The sequence below is a fragment of the Mytilus edulis genome, chromosome 12 (assembly GCF_963676685.1).
Source record: "Mytilus edulis chromosome 12, xbMytEdul2.2, whole genome shotgun sequence".
Classification (NCBI taxonomy): domain Eukaryota; kingdom Metazoa; phylum Mollusca; class Bivalvia; order Mytilida; family Mytilidae; genus Mytilus; species Mytilus edulis.
Window position 1 is genome coordinate 3,540,743 of NC_092355.1, and position 16,087 is coordinate 3,556,829.

Below are 16,087 nucleotides of genomic sequence, written 5' to 3' on the forward strand. Positions count from 1 at the left end.
TCTATTGTGCCTCCTCATGATGTTCTGATTCAGTGTGCATTCTCATGTGGTTCTGATTCAGTGTGCATTCTTATGAGGTTTTGATCCAGTGTGCATTCTCATTAGGTTCTGATCCAGCGTGCATTCTCATGAGATTCTGATCCAGTGTGCATTATCATGAAGTTCTGATCCAGTGCGATTCTCATGAGGTTTTAATTCAGTGTGTAGTATCATGAGGTTCTGATTCAGTGTGCATTCTCATGAGGTTTTGATTCAATGTGCATTGTCATGAGTTTCTGATCCAGTGTGTATTCTCATAAGGTTTTGATTCAGTGTGTACTATGACGAGGTTCTGATTCAGTGTGCATTTTCATGAGGTTCTGATCCAGTGTGCATTCTCATAAGGTTCTTACCCAGTGTGTATTCTCATGAGGTTTTGATTAAGTGTGTATTCTCATGAGGTTCTGATTCAGTGTGAATTTCTAATGAGGTTCTGATCCAGTTTGTATTCTCATGAGATTTTAATTCAGTGTGTAGTATCATGAGGTTCTGATCTATTGTGCATTCTCATGAGGATCTGATCCAGCGTGCATTCTCATGAGGTTCTGATCCAGTGTGTATTATCATGAGGTTTTGATTAAGTGTGTAGTATTACGAGGTTCTGATTCAGTGTGCATTCTCATGAGGTTCTGATCTAGCGTGCATTCTCATGAGGTTCTGATCCAGTGTGCATTCTCATAAGGTTCTTATCCAGTGTGTATTCTCATGAGGTTTTGATTCAGTGTGTATTCTCATGAGGTTCTGATTCAGTATGGATTCTCATGAGGTTCTGATCCAGTGTGTATTCTCATGAGATTTTAATTCAGTGTGTAGTATCATGAGGTTCTGATTTATTGTGCATTCTCATGAGGTTCTGATCCAGTGTGCTTTCTCATTAGGTTCTTACCCAGTGTGTATTCTCATGAGGTTTTGATTGAGTGTGTAGTATCATGAGGTTCTGGTTCAGTGTGCATTTTCATGAGGTTATGATCCAGTGTGCATTTTCATGAGGTTCTGATCCAGTGTGCATTCTAATGAGGTTCTGATCCAGTGTGCATTCTCATGAGGTTCTGATTTAGTGTGTATTTTCATGAGGTTCTGATTCAATGTGTAGTATCATGAGGTTCTAATCCAGTAAGTATTCTCAAGAGGTTTTGATTCAGTGTGTAGTATCATGAGGTTCTGATCCAGTGTGCCTTATCATGAGGTTCTTATTTAGTGTGTATTCTCACAAGGTTTTGATTCAGTGTGTATTCTCATGAGGTTCTGATCCAGTGTGCCTTCTCATGAGGTTCTGATCTAGTGTTTATTGTCATAAGGTTTTGATTCAGTGTGTAGATTTACGAGGTTCTGATTCAGTGCATTCTCATGAGGTTCTGATGCAGTGTGCATTCTCATGAGTTTCTGATCCAGTGTGCATTCTCATGAGGTTCTGATCCAGTGTGTATTCTCATGAGGTTCTGATCCAATGTGTATTCTCATGAGGTTCTGATCCAGTATGTAATCTCATGAGGTTCTGATCCAGTGTGTATTCTCACGAGGTTCTGATGAAGTGTGTATTCTCATAAGGTTTTGATTCAGTGTGTAGTATCATGAGGTTCTGATTCAGTGTGCATTCTCATGAGGTTTTGATCCAGTGTGCATTCTAATGAGGTGCTGATCCAGTGTGCATTCTAATGAGGTTGTGATCCAGTGTGCATTCTCATGAGGTTCTGATCCAATGTGTATTCTCATGAGGTTCTGATCCAGTGTGCATTCTCATGAGGTTCTGATCCGGTGTGTATTCTCATGAGATTCTGATCCAGTGTACATTCTCATGAGGATCTGATCCAGCGTACATTCTCATGAGGTTCTGATCCAGTGTGCATACGCATGAGGTTCTGATTTAGCGTACATTCTCATGAGGTTCTGATCCAGTGTGCCTTCTCATGAGGTTCTGTCTGATCCAGTGTGCATTCTCATGAGGTTCTGATCCAGTGTGTATTCTCATGAGGTTTTAATTCCTTGTGTAGTGTCATGAGGTTCTGATTCAGTGTGCATTCTCATGAGGTTCTGATCCAGTGTGTATTCTCATGAGGTTCTGATTCAGTATGTATTCTCATGAGGTCTTGATCCAGTGTGTATTCTCATGAGGTTCTGATCCGGTGTGTATTCTCATGAGGTCTTGATCCAGTGTGTATTCTCATGAGGTTCTGATCCGGTGTGTATTCTCATGAGGTTCTGATCCAGTATGTATACTCATGAGGTTCTGATCCAGTGTACATTCTCATGAGGATCTGATCCAGTGTACATTCTCATGAGGTTCTGATCCAGTGTGCATACTCATGAGGTTCTGATCTAGCGTGTATTCTCATGAGGTTCTGATTCAGTGTGCATTCATGAGGTTCTGATCCAGTGTGTATTCTCATGAGGTTTTAATTCAGTGTGTAGTATCATGAGGTTCTGATTCAGTGTGCATTATCTGTCCAAAGTAACCAGTCGACAAATTATATAATCCAGAGTCAAAAGTCAGTAATATGAAAATACTAATGTAGTTTATTGCATAAACTCCAAATAGAGCAAGACCAAGCAAGTTAGCAGGATAAGTGCCTCCTTCTATGCAGACATCTGTGTGTGTCTGTCCCAAGTCAGGAGTCTGTAGTCCAATGGTTCATGTCTGTCATATTTGTTTTCCTCAAATTGTTTTGTTATAAATAAGATTGTTAGTTTTTTCCAATTGAATGGTTTCATATTTTATTTCATGTCGGAGCCTTTCATAGCTGACTGTGTAAGGTATGGGTTTTTCTCATTGTTAAAGGCCTAACAGTGGCCTACAAGGCCGTAACTAGGCCTCTTATTTTAGTGAGGCAAAATAATTGAGCCGAGCGAAGCGAGGCGAAATTTTTTTCGGAGGGTATGAAATGAATGGTGCAAAATCCTGCATTCTAGGCATTTTTAGAGAGTTTGATAATGTTTTGAATTTGGACAATTTTTATATAAATATTTCATATATTAAGACTTTTAATTATACTTACATCAAATTTTTAACAACTTAATTTAAATTTATATGCAAGATAATTATCCAAATATCAAATTGAGTCTGCTGCCAGAACATAAAACAAACATCGATTCAGAAGGGTTCTCCAATTTTTTCTATGGCCGATTCCGTTAAATCGTTTCAGAATTATTATTTGGTCTGCTGATATCCTTATCGTGATGAACATGGAGCATGGCAAGACCGCACAATCTCTCGCCACTCATGCATGCTCTTTTCGAAGTTTTCAGTCGTTTCAGGGCATTCTGTGTTTCTAAAGGTAGCACATTATCATCAACACAATGATCAATGTCTTCTTCCAATTCCTTCTCCATCAGTGATTCGGGAGAATCATCGGTAGTAACAGTTTTGTTTGAAAAAAGGAATTAAGCTTTACTGTAAGCACCATCATACAGTCGCATTTACAAAATATTAAACTCGCTTTTATGCTGACAAAGAGTAGACAAACTAGGGATAGAATGAGGTAAGATACATGTATATGATTCTATCTATAGAGTAAGTATATATGATATGGTTACAGGGGAATTTGAATGGAGTTTTTGACGTCTACATGTAGGTCCGTAATTTCAAATTATTTCTGGAAATAGTCGGTGGTATTATAATTCCAGAATCTATAAATTTAGGGGTTAGGGGTTGGGGGTGTCCGATTCCGAAACCCCGAAAATAAGAAAACGAAATTCCGTAGTCCCGAATAAATAAAGACAAAATCCTGTGTTAAAGGATCTACCATTCCTCAATAATATCAAATTGAAATATGGGATATTCTTTCAATTTTTAAGGTTAAAAAAACATTGATAAAAACTAATCCATGCATGTTTTATATTATTTATATTTTATTTATCTGTAAAGAGAAAGATTAAAGTTCGTGAAACGGAGAAATGAATACGCAGACAGGACTGCCCCTTGCGATGCCCTGTACTTGATTTGTCAAAAATTGGTGAAACGGAGAAATGAAAACGCAAACAGGACTGCCCTCTTGCAAAGCCCAGTACTTGATTTGTCAGTCTACTGATCGTTTTTGGATTGTTCTAATGAAGAATTTATATGCAAATACTCAGACTCTGTTCACAAAAAAATAGTTTGCTTAGTATTCCTTCTTTACCTGCAGTGTCGCTTTTCCTTTTTCTGCAAGAGCCTGTTTTTAACTAGATCCATGATGATTATCGTTACTAGGTTAATGTAATCGAGAAACATCACCCGTTGAGATGCTGAGTTATATCCAGGGAGAAAAGTTCAAAAGGAATGATGACAAGTTACAGAAATTAAGGTTGAGACAGAACAACACATGACTATTATATTTATATATATGTATAAAAAAAAAAATAATCAGTGTCGAAATTTTAGTGAGGCAATTGCCTCACTTGCCTCAAGGGTAGTTACGGCCTTGGCCTATAATTGCTAACATCCTCTTTATTTGAACTTTTGTGGATTGTTGTCTCATTGGCAAGCATACCACATCTTCTTATTTTTGTATCATCCTGAAATATCCATATAAGTAAAACAGAAGCCATTATTGAAAATAAGACATTTATTTCATGTTATTTATGTACAGTTTATGAAAATGAGGTAACTATATTTGGAAGAACAGAATGGTCGTCAGAACAGATGAAGTTTGAAGATCAACATAGTTATTCTCAATTGGTAAGAGGTAGATTATAATGCTATAATTTATACACGGCAAATTTTGGTAAATATTTCAAATGTCTTGCTTTTAACTCTTTAATTTAAGTAAAATGGTTTTGGTGACAAGTTTTCACTAATTGTAATTTTTTTAAAGCATTAACTGTTAAAGTAGAAGTAGAGATTTTTACTTAAAGGAAATTACAAATTTAAGTAGATATTTTAAGTTTATGTATTCATGTAGAAATGTGACATCATAGTAACAATAAGTATCATAGAAAACTACATTGTTGGTAAACTTTTTTTTTTACAGAAACATTAGTATATTTATACGCCATAACTCATGATGGTGCTCCTAATTAAAGGAGGCTCATATGGAGACAAGCAAAACAGGTGTTCTATTATTATTTAAACAGCATATTTTAAGTTATTTTACTGAAAAGACATAAGTCCTGGAAATTAATTGTGACTGTCAGACTTATAAAAAACACCAACTTTGACCTTGGACCATGTTGACCTTCGTTGGACCTGATTTTCTATGGAAAGTTATGGTAACCTTATAGAAGGTTTTTGTCTTTGTTCTAAAAGTAACTCAACAACACAAATAATATCACAAAATAAAATATTGGTATTTAGAAAATTTGTATTTATAACTCACATTTTTCATAAGGTTTTTCACTAAAAACAATTATGGTTGATGTGTGAAGTGAAATTATAAAACCACCCAACTGTTAAAAAAATGCTGCTTTTGTTCATCTTTTAAAAAACAAGACATGATTATTGGGAGATATATTTCCCTATAATCCTATGTATTCCTTGAAAAAATCTTCTTCAAAATTACAGGCTCAAAAAATATTATAGGTCATCAAAAATTATTATTTGAGGATTTTTTTTTTTTATTGATTTGAAAGTCTATTCCTTGATGTCTTTAGATAAGCTGTTAATTTTTCTTCTCTTTTGTAAATCATATTATCATTTTCATGTACAGGATATGTTGTGGTTATAGGAAAAAATATCTCCAATAATTTTCGGTGGGATTATCAATATATATACATACAAATCTTTTAAGTTTACTCTTTTTGAAATATTATTAAACAATGGTTCATTTGGTAAAATATAGCAGAATTAAAACAACAATACATAAAAATTATTTGCCCTAATTAAAATTATTTATATGTTGACATTTTTCAGATTTTTCAAGATTTTTTGTTTTTAAGATTTCGTTATTATAGCAAAAATTTTGTTTAACACAAGTATTATATATCAATTTGTTGCAATCTAGATTCCAAAAAAGTTATGAGTGTCAATTACTATATCAAAGTAAAAAATGATAAACAACTGAAATTTTCTCTTCTGCAAGAAATAAATATAATCTGGTCCTTTCTATTCTTCACTATTGTTCTGATACAAGTGAAAAACTGTCAACATATAAATCAAACGAAATTACAATATTACTTCCCTGTTCTATAAATAGATCTAACTATGGGTACATTCTATGTTTGTATCAAATATTTTAAGCACTATCATAAAAACTTGTGTCAAATCACAAATAAAAACAACAAATTGGTTTGTTTCGCTTCATTTCAGAAACTCTTCTAAGTCTTTTTCTGAAAATTTAGATAATTCTGTATTCATTTGAACCCCTAAGGTAAAGAAGAAGAGAGAGATTTTTTTTTACAGATATTCATACAGTGACATAATTGTCTATATGACTAACATGCAGATTAAAATCCTGTGGTTTACCTCAAAGGAAGTTCAAAGTTCATACAGCAACCACATGTACATCAAATATTTATTGATGTATGACAAATAATTATCACCTATGTTATTTATAAGTGATATCATGAAGTATTTTTTTATCTGGAGAAAAATTTATATTGATAAATGAATTTTAGAATTTCAAGATTCTTGTGATCTTTCACATCTTCAACGTATCACAGCTGAGATTATTTTAAAGCAGGCACAAAGTAACTTATAAAAAATACATTAAGTGCATTAAAAAAATCTTAAAAAAATTCTTTCGACTTTTCTGAATAAAGATTGTTTAGATAGTCTGCTATTTATATTGTATTTTTACTTTGTATCCAAACGAAAATAAATGAATCAAATTATATGTTTTCTTTTTTGGAATGTTGCTAAAAATGAAAAAAAAGAAAACAAGTTAAAATTTTATTCTACAATTGTTAAAATACATTTTCTTATGGATGTTTTTTTTTTGTATGCTTGTATAATATTACAAAGTTAAACAAATAAGTGTGTCTAAATAGAAACAATGATGGTAAAAATTTAATTCATTTTAAAAATATACTCAATAAAAATATAACTAATTTGGTACAACCTTAAACCACAAAAAATGTTTTAAAGATACAAACCACATTGCATACTTTTACAACCAAATTAAAACATCATTTTTTAACTTAAAAAGTCGTCTTGTAAAATATATCAACATTTATATAAAATTCAATTGTTTTGTAAAAGGAGTTTGTAAAAAAAATTCTAAAAGCTATAAAGTTTTGTTCATGAATTTTTTGTTTAAACCGTTACCACCTTGACAGAGGAAATAGGGATTCCTATGTTATTCATACATTATAATAACAAAATAAAAAATTGAAATTCATTGCATATTTTCACACATTAAAGCTATTTTGCCATCATAATGGTTAAACTGTTTCAATATATAGCTATCTTGTCTTCTGTTCCTCGTAAACTGATTTGATGTAAGAGGTCTGAGTTTTTTCAAAGACAGAATTTTAATTTTGAAAGACATTTGCTTTTCTGGATTTTTTTTTGTAAAATTTAAAAGTTTAAAGTAGCTGGTTGATTCATTGCATTGAATTTCAATTTTCCAATAATACATTACATACAATGACATACATGATCAATATTGTACATTTTCAATGTCTACATGATGAAAAAACATATAAATATAAAACTAAAACAAATACAATTTAAAAATCTTACTCTCTTGTTACATATTTACAAAAATTTTCAAGTAAAAATTGTTTTTCTATTGAGATACACAAAAATTGTCTTTCTAAAAAAAAAAATCACTTTTTTTCTTGAGCTTTCATCATGGTTGATGAAGGCGTCATTTTCCATAATTTTTTCTAAAACTTTTCCCTTTGTTCAATCTTGTGTATTTCCAATCTACTAAAACCACACATATATCTAATATGGGTATTATCACTAGCACGTCCATGCATATCTTTACAGCATATCTTGAATGAAATAAAGGTTTATCTTTCTTTCTGATGAATCTCCCTGATAGTTATTATAGTTCCTACTCCTGAAACTACTACACACATTGTGACCAAATATAATGGCATTACAAAACATATCATATCATTAATATATATTGAAAATATTAAAGGACCTATAATTCAACCCTTACTTACAACATTTTATGGAGTGCAACTGTTGATTTGATTTGATTAACTACTACATGTGAAATGTTGTAAAATTATATCCACTATTCATTCTACATCAACATACAGTTTGTTTAATAAAGTTGTTATGCTGCATAAAAAAAAGCAACTTCACTTTTTTGAGTAACGAAATACTGTAGAATGAATAACATACATTTATATGTATCGAAAAAAAACAGAAGATATATTTAATATTAGTACACATAGCTACATCATCTGAATATACAATGTACCAATATAAATATTACATTAGTTTTAAACACTAATTTTCTCTTTGTTAGTATGTAAACTCAGTTTTGAATTCAAACTATTTAAAGCTCAAATGATCACATTAGCTACATTATCCCCTTTATACGAATTACGTCCCCTTTCCCGTAAAACAGATCTATATTTAGAACATATTGTTTTTAAGTGCACCAAGTTGAGTGTGAACAGTTTATGCATAAAATTCCTTCTCAGGAGCCTTCATATATGAATAGTTTGTGTATCTTTGTTCTTCCAATGGATAGCTTCCTTCGTCCTTCTTTCTCATTCTGTAGATTATGAACATGACCAGTAAGATGGCACATAATAATCCTACTACTGATCCACCAATCACAGCTGTAAAACAAATCATAAATATTCATAAGAGAATGGAGATTTCAGTGTTGATTGGACTTCATGAATAGCAGTACTGTGTTTGAAGAATTGCCACCGTCAGTGATTTGATGGCTGCCAATGCAGTTTTACTGGCAAAGCAGAGCCTAGCCATTATAACATTATTAGCGACTATTAAATCATAAATCGACCAAACACAGATGATGTCCCCACTTTTTTAGAACAATAAAAGTGACGACACTTTCAAACTTGTTCTGTGTTTCATCATGTTTATGGTAATACGCATTGTGTAAAAGTTTCATAACATTTGGTTGAGGCAAACTTAAGTAAGAAAACAGTAACGTAAAATTTGTAATTATAGAACGGTAAAAGTGTTGCCACTGAAATTCAAACTTGATCAAACATTATGTTTAAGTTTTATAACATTAGTTTGAGACAAAATTAAGTTAGAGAACAGAAACCAAATTAGGGACATGTATACATCAGGGTTCTCGCTAAGACGCGTATACGCGTCCTGGACGCATGGAAATCAAGCTGGACGCGTCATTTTTGAAACATGTGAGTCCCTGGGACGCGTCCTCGTTTTATCCCCTGAGTCCCAGATAGTTGCTTGCTTTTATTAAATAAAGTGATTATTAACTCAGTGATTAAATTAATTAAAATTAATTAATAATAATTAATATGAACTATGTTCATACAATCGAAATTTCTTATAAATACTGGCTTGACCAACAAAATCATATCAGTAAAATGTAGTGCTTTTATATATCTGCTTTGTGTTTTATTAATGATCTATAGTGCTTTTATAATAAATGCTTTATTGTGTATGTACTGTAGTGCCTTTTAAATGCCTGTAATACATGTTGTAGTGAACAATATCAAGATACAATAACATGATTTATTATCAGATATAAAGAAATTATCAATCTAACACGCATCGTTCTAGTTTTATTTCTTCATATTTCTTCATATTGAGACACAAAAAATTACATGCATCCTGGACTCATCAAAATCTGCTGGGACTCACCATTTCTAAAAGTGATGAGTCCCAGGACTCACCATGAAAAATTCCTAGTGAGAACCCTGTACATACTGACAGACTGAAAAAGGTAACATTAAATGCCCCCTTCACCAAGTTAAAGTGGTGGGGCATAAAAAATTTTGCTTAACTACCAAATTTTTTTCAAGCATGTTTGCAGAAACGCAGGTATCTATTATCATTTTTGTTACAAGTTCACACATACCTGCTAATATTCCTGGACTAGCCATAATCTGTAAAAATGTAGTTTTTTGAGCCTCAGGTCTATCTGGCCTTATATTTTCTGATTTATCAATATTAGTGTTGTCCTCTGACTCAGTATCAAATTTACCACCTGTAAAAGATATCAACAATATTGGTGTCTGGAAAAGTCATTTATGTAGGGTACTAACTCACCGGAAAGGAGTAGGTCCGGTAAGGACCGATTTTGGCCTCAAATTTCAGGTTCATCGGACGAAAGATTTTGACCATTTTTTAAACACTTAAGTGTCTATTTTATTTGAATTAATTAGTTTATGTGAAAGATTTTATCAGATTTAGTCATTAAAAACGATCCGATTCAAGCTCAAATATGAAAAATCTGCCTAATATGCCGAAAAATGTCACTTTTCAGATGGTTTTTTGGTAAAAATGAAAGTGGCCGCATCCGTGTTCATCCTCAACCTTTATATATGCTATTTATTATCATAAAATACAACTTACATTTCAATATTAAGGATGAACACGAATGCGGCCACTTTCGTTTTACACGAAAACCGTCTAAAATTTAACTAAAATACTAGAATTATGAGGATTTCAGTAATTTAGCATGACTTAATGGTGCTAGTACCGGATATATGTGCATTGTATTGTCAAAAACAGCCCATATTTATGTAGCAGAAGCATTCTACTGTCCAACAAATAACTAAAGGTTTACATTTTAACAATTTTGTAAAACTGCTATATTTTGGGGCCAAAAAGGGGTCTTACTGAACCTACTCCTTTGACAAAAGGATTGTGGGATATAAATGATTCATCTGACCAACCATAACTCAGCAGGACTGAAAATTAGGGTAAAATAAGGAAACATAACAGATATCTTATTTCAATCCAAATGAAACCAATCCATAGAATGATTTCCTCCATGTATAGGTATTTTATGTCTGAAAATTGTTATCTAATTTCTGAAGTCATTTCTATCTATTTGTTTTACAGTCACTGTGATTTTTCAACCATACTTGAGATAATTCTTCTGCCAGTTTTTGAGGTGGAGAAATATGGTATTTTAGAAGGATAAACAATCCAACAATATACTTTTTGTGTAATGATTCTTGCTCATGCATGGGTTCACCTTGCTTGAAATGATGAAAGGTCTATAACCATTTGAATTTTAAGTCAAAGGTCATCTATAAGAAAGTCAAATGTCAAAGCATCAATGTAATGAATGGGAGGTCCTTGACCTCTGCTATATAAAAATTCAAAGACTTCATCCAGAAAAGTTAGGTCCTTGACATCTGACCCATTTATTTGAACCCCTGACCTGCAAACCACAGATACAAATTTCATAATATATCCGACTTACCTCCAATATTGACATCAACAGAAGTTGGTGTTCTGTCATCAGTATCCTGGAGAAAAAGAGGGTAAACAAATTATTACAAGTTAATTAAGTTTTCAAATTGGAAATTATTTTTTGTTATCATTTATAAAAACAATTTATGAGCTTACAATACAAAACTATAATAAGTGCAAAACAGAAATTGTGAGAGAAAAAAAAACAAAAACAATTTAAATTATTCTGAAGAAAAAGTAATTCTGATTTCCTAATTGCTATTCATAGAAGTAGAATCAGATAAATAAAACTCATCAAAGGAGTAGGTTCAGTAAGACCCCTTTTTGGCCCCAAAATATAGCAGTTTTAGAAAATTGTGAATATATAATCGTTAAGATATTAATTGAAAAGTAGAATGCTTCTGCTACATAAATGAGGGCTGTTTTTGACAATAAAATGCACATATATCGAGTACTAGCATCATCAAATCATGCTAAATTACTGAAATCTTCACAATTTTAGCATTTTAGTTAAATTTTAGACGGTTTCTGTCTTAAATGAAAGTGGCCGCATTTGTGTTCATCCATAATATTGAAATGTAAGTTGTATTTGATGTTAATAAATAATATATATAAAGGTTGAGGATGAACACGGATGCAGCCACTTTCATTTTGGACAAAAAACATCTGAAAAGTGACGATTTTTGGCATATTTGATAGATTTTTCATATTTAAGCTTGAATCAGAGTGTTTCTAATGACTTAATTAGTCAAAATCTTTCACATAAGGTAATTGAATCAATTGAAATAGACACTTAAGTGTTTAAAAAGAGCTTTTGATTTTGCCATTTGATTAAGGACTTTCCATTTTGAATTTTCTTCGGAGTTCAGTGTTTTTGTGATTTTACTTTTTTTTATAACCAATGATAAGAATGATCGTGGTGTTATGCTTTGACTTACTGTTTCGTCACTTTTGTCACCATGATTGTATATTGGTTTATCATCGATGACTTTTTTGGTAGTTTCTGGATTATATGGGAAGGGTGTCTCTGGGGCCTTTGTCATTTCCAGTAATGGGGGAGCCATTGTTCCCTTTATTGTTTCTAAAAATAGAAATTATATAATCATTGTTAAAAATCTTTAACATATAAAGAATTTGCAAGAAAATAGTAAAATCTATCTGTTTGGTCTAAACAAAATTTACTATCCTTTAAAATTGACACAAAGCACAATAAATATTTCAGATGTATATAATGGAATACAAACAACATTTTGCTTTCTTTCTGAATTGTAGAATATTTAAAATTGCATATAATCTAGAGCATGGATGACACATAATTGTTGATCAGATAATGTGTCATTTCTTAAATTAGTTTGTGGTGTGAACTTGAAATTTTTTGAATGAAATATTAAACAAAAGCAATGTACTGTTGTTATGATTATACATTATCATTGATTATGCAAACATATCTTCTTTTAATTTTGTTCAAAAATTATTTTTTCAAAGTAAAGTGTGACATCCATTTCTGCTGAACTAGTAAACATTATTGTGTAAGGACAGCTCCATTCTTAATTGACTTGGATTGTCAGTTTGCCTAACGAAGGTCAGTGGTCTTCTCCAGCCACTCAGGCTTCCTCCACTAATATAAACTGGCTGCCCTAACGAAGGTCAGTGGTCTTCTCCAGCCACTCAGGCTTCCTCCACTAATATAAACTGGCTGCCCTAACGAAGGTCAGTGGTCTTCTCCAGCCACTCAGGCTTCCTCCACTAATATAAACTGGCTGCCCTAACGAAGGTCAGTGGTCTTCTCCCGCCACTCAGGCTTCCTCCACTAATATAAACTGGCTGCCCTAACGAAGGTCAGTGGTCTTCTCCAGCCACTCAGGCTTCCTCCACTAATATAAACTGGCTGCCCTAACGAAGGTCAATGGTCTTCTCCAGCCACTCAGGCTTCCTCCACTAATATAAACTGGTTGCCCTAATGAAGGTCAGTGGTCTTCTCCAGCCACTAAGGCTTCCTCCACTAATATAAACTGGCTGCCCTAACGAAGGTCAGTGGTCTTCTCCAGCCACTCAGGCTTCCTCCACTAATATAAACTGGCTGCCCTAACGAAGGTCAGTGGTCTTCTCCAGCCACTCAGGCTTCCTCCACTAATATAAACTGGCTGCCCTAACGAAGGTCAGTGGTCTTCTCCAGCCACTCAGGCTTCCTCCACTAATATAAACTGGCTGCCCTAACGAAGGTCAGTGGTCTTCTCCAGCCACTCAGGCTTCCTCCACTAATATAAACTCACTGCCCTAACGAAGGTCAGTGGTCTTCTCCAGCCACTCAGGCTTCCTCCACTAATATAAACTGGCTGCCCTAACGAAGGTCAGTGGTCTTCTCCAGCCACTCAGGCTTCCTCCACTAATATAAACTGGCTGCCCTAACGAAGGTCAGTGGTTTTCTCCAGCCACTCAGGCTTCCTCCACTAATATAAACTGGCTGCCACAAAGTAGCCAAAAAGCAGTGCTTAAAAATGGTTTTAAAACACCCTAAATCCAAAATCAATGTGGTCCAAAGTATACTCAACCAAGAAGTACCACTGTAGGAAATATTCTTTCTTATAATAATAAATAAATAATACCTTCACAAGCAAGAGATTTCTGCCAGGTTGTCATGGATACTCGTGTTCCCATTCTTTCAATTCCATTTTTGTCAACACACCAACATTCTCTCACATGACACTGAACCTTTTCATATTCCCCGTTAAATGTACAGCGTGCTTGTCTTGCTCCTAATAATCCACTACTTGTCTTTAATAGTTCGAAAACACAAGGTTTCAAATTTTTTCCTGGAAAAGAAGGAAAATAATTTGTAATAATTTCTTAAATTATGTACAAAGTAATAAAACAAATTCATGAGATCCTAAATTTGTTAATTATAGATTATTACATGGCATTTTCCATATGGCCCTGGTATCAGCCCTAGACTCCCATATCAAGCCAGAGGGCTTTAGCCCGAGGTCTTGATATGGGTCATGGGCTGATACCATGGACCATATGAAAAATGACATGTAATAATCTATTTATCACATATTTTTAAGCAAGAGAAAACAAATAGTTTACACCAAATTATGTTTGATATTTCTTCAAAAATCAAAAAGAGATAAAAAATGTATCACTGTGAGTTAAAAAAAAGTTCGTATCACAGTAGGTAAACAACGTTTTGTGAAAAGTTTCAGAAATAATTAACAATAAATATATTAATTCTAAGAATTGCAAATATTAAACAACTTTAAAGTGTTACATTACAAATGTTAAAAAATGCTTAAGAAGAATCCTATATCGCTACTCATTCCAGTGCGGCTTCATATATTTTCTAAATTCTTTATGAAGTCAAAATTTTACGAACACTTTTGTGATTTTCACTGTTGATTTCTACTTTTTTCTTCTACAGCAGATTCGTAACATTCTCAATTTCTTTTCATTGTGTTCAACTTGTTTACAAATAGTCTTTGATTGACAGGTTACCGGAAGTTAAACTCAGGGCTTGATATGGATTTCGAGGGCTGATATCGATATCGGCCCCGAGGGCTGATAACCAACCTTGACTTCAGGCTATTATTGGCCATGCAAAAACGTACATATCAGTACAAAATATGTGATAAAGAGCAATAAACTAATCCATGAGATGAAAAACTTTTGTGTATTTTAACCATTGGCTATTTCTTGGCTTTTACTATTCATTTGTTAAAACATGTCAAATTGCAAGAATTGGAAATAATTTCTCTAATGGTTTCATTGACAGTTAGATGAAGGCCATTATATGATATGTGTAAAAGGTCTACCTTTCTTGAATTTTTTTTTCATATTAGAGAAAGAAAAAAAAACTACATAATGAGAATGATGAGTTCTCAATTTTACTTGGTATGTATGCATTTTCCCGTTTGAAAGGTTTTACACTAGTAATTTTTGGGGCCCTTTAGAGCTTGCTGTTCAGTGTGAGTCAAGGCTCCGTATTGAAGGCTATACTTTGACCTATAATGGTTTACTTTTATAAATTGTGACTTGGATGGACAGTTGTCTCATTAACACTCATACTACATCTTCTTATTTCTATATGTACATAAATAATACTTTGTGTTCCCCTACCTTCATGACAATCTGGGACCTCTGGTTCTGTCATTTGTGAGCCTGGTATTTCTCTTCCCTTAGAATCCACACACCAACATTTTTTAGACCCGACTTTTCCTTCACACTGCCGTTTTTCATATTCACCAGTTATCGTACACTCAGGAATATAGAAATCGGAAGAGAAAGTTTTTGTTGATGATCGTAGCTGTTGACAGGCTGTCATCTTAATTGTTGTTGGAGCTTTTGTTGTAATAAGATCAACTAAAATAAAAAAAAAGATTTTATTTATAGATAATTTACAATGGAAACAAATTGCATTTATTAGACATAGTGAGGTATCATTTTAACCGCCATCTTGATTAAATTGATCAACTTGTTTTTTGGAAGTCAAATCAAAACATATCAATGCACACAAAAAATATATACTGTAAAATTGAGAATGGAAATGGGGAATGTGTCAAAGAGACAACAACCCGACCAAATAAAAAACAACAACAGCAGAGGGTCACCAACAGGTCTTCAATGTAGCGAGAAATTCCCGCACCCGGAGGCGTCCTTCAGCTGGCCCCTAAACAAATATATACTAGTCCAGTGATAATGAACGCCATACTAGTTTCCAAATTGTACACAAGAAACTAAAATTAAAATAATATATGTGTATTCATTATTATTCTGGTATACCAATTTTTTGTGGGTTTTATGGGTTCA

General features: G+C 33.1%; 1 protein-coding gene across 2 annotated transcripts in view; it reads right to left on the minus strand.

Annotated features, from left to right (window-relative positions):
• Positions 1 to 4,562: 4,562 nt before the first annotated feature.
• LOC139499481 (syndecan-3-like) overlaps positions 4,563 to 16,087 on the minus strand; it is a 46,421-nt gene continuing 34,896 nt past the window's right edge. For both annotated transcript variants that reach the window (XM_071288162.1, XM_071288163.1), the window contains exons 4-9: positions 15,398 to 15,640; positions 13,891 to 14,097; positions 12,223 to 12,365; positions 11,295 to 11,340; positions 9,939 to 10,067; positions 4,563 to 8,697 (exon numbers count right to left, since the gene is read on the minus strand). In XM_071288162.1, the coding sequence (XP_071144263.1) occupies positions 8,534 to 8,697; positions 9,939 to 10,067; positions 11,295 to 11,340; positions 12,223 to 12,365; positions 13,891 to 14,097; positions 15,398 to 15,640 (932 nt within the window). In that variant the 3' untranslated portion in view covers positions 4,563 to 8,533. The remainder of the gene's footprint in view (positions 8,698 to 9,938; positions 10,068 to 11,294; positions 11,341 to 12,222; positions 12,366 to 13,890; positions 14,098 to 15,397; positions 15,641 to 16,087) is intronic.